This window comes from Oncorhynchus nerka, linkage group LG7, assembly GCF_034236695.1.
Source record: "Oncorhynchus nerka isolate Pitt River linkage group LG7, Oner_Uvic_2.0, whole genome shotgun sequence".
NCBI lineage: Eukaryota > Metazoa > Chordata > Actinopteri > Salmoniformes > Salmonidae > Oncorhynchus > Oncorhynchus nerka.
Genome location: NC_088402.1, coordinates 40286388 through 40293447, shown reverse-complemented (window position 1 = coordinate 40293447; position 7060 = coordinate 40286388). Strand labels below are relative to the sequence as shown.

Genomic DNA, 7060 nt, shown 5'->3' with positions numbered 1-7060 from the left:
TCTGGTTCAAAGCAATGACATTAAGCCACGGACGCTAGGAGAAATAACAGGCTCTAGGAGACGGATGGCCAGATGCTGATTGTGTATGCACGTTGCTCTGCGCGTTAGTGATCTGGAGAGAGTGTGTTTTCGACTGCGTGTATTTGTGTGTGCCCCAAGGGGAGAGGGAGGGTTAATTAAAGAGAGTGAATGGAAAGGGGGTTGAGAAGGAAGGGGGATGGGGGGGGTTGGCACGCTAAGCGACTTCAAAATGATTCATTGCTTTACATCTCCTTACGTTTCGCGTACAGTCCCATAGCCGGATTCGACTGCACGGAGCATTACCCCACCTCAACCACAATTGTTTAAAAAACAATGTGCACACACACACCTACCTGGACTTAACTCTTCCTTCTGCCACAGTTTTATTTGTATTGTAATTTAGCCCAGTCCGTTTAGATGTACAGTACCCGTTGGTGGTTTATGGCTGCAAATACCTATAGCTCAGCTTTAAAGCTCTCCAATGGTGTGGGACCGAACCATGAATCAGCTCCTGGGGTAATGAATTCTGATGTCCCGTAGGGGGAGGTTGAGTTCAAGGGGTGAGCACTCCTACTCTAGTCCCTAAGCAGTGAGCTTATGTTCCTCTGTAGTTCACTGTACTTGGCTTTACGCTTACACTGACCTTAATTGATGTTGATCGATCGTATGGTAGGTGATGCAGGCCTCCCCTTCACGTTTCATCCACCCCCCCCCCGCCTAGCGCAATCTCTCTGCCCCACTGCGACTCTCTCTCTCTTTCTCTCTCTCTCCCCCTTCCCTGTTGAAACCTCCTCTTCGTAGATGAGGCACAGTGGAAAGCGCCCCTTTTCCCATTACGCCTAAACTTCCCCCTCTCTTCCTCTTGATAGTTTTTCAATAGTATCCCTCGCCACTGCAGCTCCTACTTACTTCTATGCGTATCATTGCTCCTATCCTCACTAATTTATCCTTTCTTCTCCCCTCTCCACTTCAGGTCCCTCTTCGCCTGTGAACCGCCGCCACCCCTCCGCCCACCAAACTGCGCCCCCCCTCCTCCTTCCCCCATGGCGGCCAAGCCTGTCCTCTCCCTCCTGTTGGCCGTCCTGGCCTGCACGGGGCCCGCTCGCTCCTCCCCTCCCCTCCTGCTCCGCCCCCGGGAGAGAGAGAGGGACTTGGGCGTAGTCAACATCGCTGTGGTCCACTCGGGCTCCTCCCTGCTCCCGGAGACGGCCGCTGCTGGGGGAACGGGCGCAGCGGGCGGGCCGGGGGGGCCTCAGGGAAGGGGGGCCTCGTCGTCATTGGCTACGGTGTCGGCATCTGCCACACTGGCGTCTGCATCGGCGGCTCTGGTGGGCGACAGCGTGATGACGCAGTATGGCCCGGCCAACGTGATCTACCTGACGGTGAACGAGAGCAGCCCGGCGAGCCTTCTTCTGCAGCTGTGTGAGCTGCTGGCCACCACGCCACTCCAGGGCCTGGTGTTCGAGGAGGAGAGGCCCCCGCCACACAACCAGGCTCCCCTTGCCCCCATGATGGAGTTTGTCTCGGCCCAGACCGGAGTGCCCGTTGTGGCCGTGGGAGGAGGGGCCGGCCTGGGCAGGGAGCCACAGGTAACTACCTGGCTGTGACCTTTCCCTTGTTAATGGACTTCAAGTAATCAACCATTCTGTCGTGGAAGAATAATTGAATTTTCCACAATAAGTCCTGAGTTACTGTGTGTTTGAAGCCTTACTAATTTGGCACATGACGTCTTCATTTTCTGCTTGTAAACTGGGTTTCTGGTTGAGAAGACATCATAAAACCAGATTGCAACCATCTGGTCTCTGTTACAACCAGATAAAGAGGCGTCATGGGGAAAGACGTTGTATTTTGGTTGCTATCTGGTTGCTCAAAAGATGTTCACAAAACGTCCTCCTTATACAACTAGTATTGAGCTGCATTGTTGGTTAAGGTTCTTGTAAAGTAAGCATTTCACGGTCTACACCTGATGTGTTCGGCTCATGTAACAAATACAATTTGATTTGATTTGATCTTTGCAACAATGTTTGCCCGCTGTATACAGTGTGGTCTGATTAGGAGAACACTACTTCAGTTCTCGAGGGCCACAGTCCTGCTGCTTTTTGTGTCTGCCTAGTACTTACTATAATTGAACAATTAATGTCACTGATTGCTGGCAAGGTTCAACACTTGGTCTCCAAAGGTCAAACTCAGCCGCTGATGAAACAGACAACAGAGAGAGTGGTTTCACAACCTTACCTTTTAGAGACTCTCTCAATGGCACATCCTGTCTAAGTGTACTTATGTGCTTATTGGCCACGCAGTCCCATTTAGGACTTTTTGCCTAGCACCTTTAATCAGTCTTTCTTCTCAAACCCAATTGTATAATTTCATGCTTAACCTATTTTTGTACACATATCCAACTGTGAACCTGTCGACAATTAGAGGCTCCGTTCAAGTCTCACTTGGCTTTGTTAATTGTGCACAGTGCATTCAGGAAGCATTCATACCCCTTGACTTTTTCCACATTTTGTTACGTTACAGCCTTATTCTAAAACGGATTTAAAAAAAGGTTTCTCGTCAATCTATACACAATATCCCATAATTACAAAGCGAAAACACGTTTTTAGAAATGTTTTCTAATTTATATAAAAAACTAAAACAGAAATAGCTTCTTTACATAAGTATTCAGACCCTTTGCTATGAGACTCGAAATTGAGCTCAGGTGCATCCTGTTTCCATATATCATCCGTAAAATGTTTCTGCAACTTGATTGTCTGTATAAGGTCCCACAGTTGACGGTGCAGGTCAGAGCAAAAACCAAGCTATAAGGTCGAAGTAATTGTCCGTAGAGGTCAGAGACAGGATTGTGTCGAGGCACAGATCTGGGGAAGGGTACCAAAACAAATGTCTGCAGCATTGAAGGTCCCCAAGAACACAGTGGCTTCCAGCATTCTTAAATGAAAGAAGTGTGGAGCCACCAGATTGTTCCTGGAGCTGGCTGCCCGATCATACTGAGCAATCGGAGTAGAAGGGCCTTGGTCAGGGAGGTGACCAAGAACCCGATGGTCACTCTGACAGAGCTCCAGAGTTCCTCTGTGGAGATGGGAGAACCTTCCAGAAGGACAACCATCTCTGCAGCACTCCACCAATCAGGGCTTTATGATAGAGTTGCCAGATGGAAGCCACTCCTCAGTAAAAGGCACATGACAGCCTGCTTGGAATTTCCCGAAAGGCACCTAAAGGACTCTCAGACCATGAGAAACAAGATTCTCTGGTCTGATGAAACCAAGATTGATCTCTTTGGCCTGAATGCCAAGCATTACGTCTGTAGGAAACAATGCACCATCCCTACGGTGAAGCATGGTGGTGGCAGCATCATGTTGTGGTTATGTTTTTCAGCGGCAGGGACTGGGAGACTAGTCAGGATCGAGGGAAAGAGGAATGGAACAAAGTACAGAGAGATTATTGATGAAAACCTGCTCCAGAGCGCTCAGACTGGGGCGAAGGTTCACCTTCCAACAGGACAACGACCCTAAGCACACAGCCAAGAAAGACAACGCAGGAGTGGCTCCGGGACAAGTCTCTGAATGTCCTTGAGTGGCCCAGCCAGAGCCCGGACTTGAACCCGATCGAATATCTCCGGAGAGACCTGAAAATAGCTGTGCAGAGATGCTCCCCATTCAACCTGATAGAGCTTGAGAGGATCTGCAGAGAAGAATGGGATAAACTCCCCAAATACAGGTGTGCCAAGGTTGTAGTGCCAAAGGTGCTTCAACAAAGTACTGAATAAATGGTCTGAATACTTATGTAAATGTAATCAATTTCAGAATAAGGCTGTAATGTAACAAAATGTGGAAAAAGTCAAGGGGTCTGAATACTTTCCGAATGCACTGTAGCTCTCTGAAAAAATGTATTATAGTGAGTGAGTTCAACAGGGGTCATTTACATATGCTTAGTGCATAGTTCCTTCTAAATTGTATCTCCCAGTTCAGAGATGGGCTTCATTTCCGTTACATGTATTTGAAATACATATTGAAATGACTTTTGAGTAACTGTCCTGATGTACAATCCAATTTATTTTGTAACAAGATAATTTAGTGTAGTGCACATATATATATTTTGTTTACCCTAGCACTGCACAGTAATCAACTAACCATCAATATTTGTTTATTTGAATCAACTGTGTCGTGCTAGGGCAAAATGTGTACTACTTGCGGTCCACGGGATCGAGTTTGGGACAATACCAAAATACTTTTTTGTTCCATTTTTGGGAATGCATCGGTATCAGAAGTCTGATGGCACTCGGGTGTGATAAGAGTGTCTGATAAATGACCAAAAATGGAAAGAATTAACACTCGCATAACACACTGGGTATTATTCTTATGAGCTCTGCCCACAAACAAGGCCATATTTAATTAAAATACTAATTGTTTGGGAGTAGAGCTCATTAGAATACAATACCCAATGTGCTTTGCGAGTGTTCATTTTTACAAATGCACATTTTGGTCGTTTAGCAGACGCTCTTATCCAGAGCGTCTCACAGCAGTCAGTACATTCAGCTGAGGTAGATAAACAAGCACATCAAAGTCATAGCAAGTAAAACATTTCTGTAATCGTTACTGAGAATGTTGTTGTTGTTAATGGGGCTACTTGCACGTATTTTATTGAAATACATTACTTGGCAAAAGTATTTTGCATTTTACTTTGATAGGTTGTATTTTCTAACAAGAAACATTTGTAAGTATCTTGTGCCCATCTCTGGCTCTGTTATTTTATCTGTCTTATGTACAAGGGTCTAGAAACCTTACCCTCTACTTAAACCTTTCAGTACACTGTCTTCCATTCCTCCATCTGTTCTTATTCAAATCTAATCTAAAAGAACTGGACAATTGTAGGCTTTCCTCATGTCACTTTTACCTGTCCAATCTGGTCAGATCAGTGACGATGAAAGAAAGGAGACAAGGAGAGGAAGGCTAATCTTTTTCATAAACAATCATGGCCTACAGTGCAGAGGTAAAGATAAGATTGCCATTTTTATAAAAAATGGAAATGGTGGCACGGTGAATAACGAATCATTTAATTGAACCCACATCTGGTTTAAAACCCCCCAAATCAAATCAAAACACAGGGACATACTGGCTGTGTTCCAAATGACACGCTATCCCCTACATAGTGCACTACCTCTAAGCAGGGCTCATAAGGCTCTGGTCAAAAGTAGTGCACTGTAAAGGGAATAGGTTGCCATTTGGGACATACTGTTGGACTGTACTGGAAAGACTTCACCCTGTCACATGTCTACACAAGACAGACAAAGAGAAAAGAACAAGAAAGGGAGGAAGGCTATTGAGACTGGAACCCAATTAAAATGGCCATATCGATGTTTGCGCGGTGTCTTTGGGTTAAGACTACTACTACAAATGCGTGTAGTTGTTACTCTGAAAACAGGAAGCTTTGAAAGGAGTCTACCTGGGGGGTAGCAGCAGTAGAAGGTTTTTTTACTACCCATAGACATTGTGTAATTCTAGGCCTATTTAACCATGGGGTAAAATTGCTATGGCATGAATGTAAGCCACTGAATAGGTAAGAAAGTTGATGCACCACAACTTTAATGGATCTTTCTAACCAACGTTTAAATAGGCCCCCATCATGACTAAGCCACTGCAGTGCGTGTAGGATTGAATTAAGCTCACATTGTCATTCTTATTTTACATTACTCTTAACATGGACTATGTTCAGTAGGACGAATCTGTGTTCTTGTATGACGCGTTGAGATACCACTTCCTCGTTTCAGAATGTCTTCTCCCTATTGAACACAACACTGGACTCCACTGTATTCATAAAGCGTCTCAGCGTAGGAGTGCTGATCTAGGATCAGGTCTCTCCTGTCCATGTATCGTACTCATTATGATCTAAAAGGCTAAACTGATTGTATATCAGCACTCCTACTCAGAGACTCATTGTGAATGCGAGGCCTTGATTCCTCCTCTATCCTCCTGAGACACAGCAATTCATTTGTGTCCTCTCTAGTGGACATCCGTTCTTGGTCCATTTCTCTGAGGCCATACAAGCCACTGTATTAAGTCCTGTTGTCCATTTGAGAGGACATTCTGGGCTTTTCAATGGTATCACATGTATGGGGATGTGACCTTGACAATTTTATCTTCCTGGTTCTTAGAAAAATTGCTGCCTTGAAAATTAGCACATTTTATGGAAATTTTGTAAGAAGTGTGTGTAATTATACATTATAATTTTTGTGAGTTTGATATTCAAATTGCTTCTAGTATGTGAATATCTCAGGAATAGTTGAGTGAGTTGTCGGGACCGTGTAATACTTTTTTCACGTGAAATAAGAGCTGAAATAAGAGGTTATCAAGAAATGTCCTCTGCAGTGGACACCTGGATGCTGAAGCTAAGTTTTTCTGCTACTGTACCCATTGACTATAATATAACAATTTAGCACTTTAAAAGATAAATAACAATATTTTTTCCCAATTCTTTCTTATGTAAAAAAAAATATATATATACATATTTCAGGAGGCAATAGTAGAAAAATAACCTCCCCATTTCACTCAGCTTCAAAAAAATGTCTTCCCACTTGAACACAACCCTCAGGTAGACAGTTCACTGCGACCTCTTTCTCTGTCCCTCTCCTGGTCCTGAAAAATCCATTTCACTCTTTAACAAACCGTTTTCTCCCTGTTGTCCTCCCCCAGGAGAGCGGCTCCATCTACCTCCAGTTCACCTGCTCCACAGCCATGCAGCTGGACGTGATCTTCGAGGTGCTGGAGGAGTTCGACTGGACCTCCTTTTCCGTGGTGGCCACGCGTCACCACGGCTACGAGGACTTCTTGGCCATGGTGGAGGGCCTGACAGACGGATCCTTCATCGGCTGGGAGAAGAAGGGCGTGGTCATGCTCAACGTCACCGACGACCCGGGAGGGACGCGCACACGCAGGCTGCTCAAGGAGAACGAGGCGCAGGTGAGACGGCTACAGCCTTTAAAATTTTTTTTGCTGTACTTTTTTATGGTACAGAAGCAGAGGGAGATACTGATGGAGAG

The 7060-nt window shown here is 45.2% G+C and overlaps 2 protein-coding genes across 2 annotated transcripts in view; both read left to right on the top strand.

Annotated features, from left to right (window-relative positions):
* The first annotated feature begins 1003 nt into the window (after positions 1 to 1003).
* On the top strand, positions 1004 to 1628 carry LOC135572642 (glutamate receptor ionotropic, NMDA 2D-like). Its single transcript, XM_065021065.1, has one exon. It carries the CDS (start codon positions 1065 to 1067, stop codon positions 1626 to 1628), a length of 564 nt encoding a protein of 187 aa, XP_064877137.1. The 5' UTR covers positions 1004 to 1064.
* A 3367-nt stretch (positions 1629 to 4995) lies between these two features.
* The window catches only part of LOC115131656 (glutamate receptor ionotropic, NMDA 2D-like), a 38627-nt gene continuing 36562 nt past the window's right edge, over positions 4996 to 7060 (top strand). The window contains exons 1-2 of the mRNA XM_065021064.1: positions 4996 to 5013; positions 6714 to 6980. Of these exons, the coding sequence (XP_064877136.1) occupies positions 4996 to 5013; positions 6714 to 6980 (285 nt within the window). The remainder of the gene's footprint in view (positions 5014 to 6713; positions 6981 to 7060) is intronic.

Coding starts and splice junctions, on each gene's coding strand:
- LOC135572642 (XM_065021065.1), top strand. CDS start 1,065: ATGGCGGCCAAGCCTGTCCTCTCCCTCCTGTTGGCCGTCCTGGCCTGC.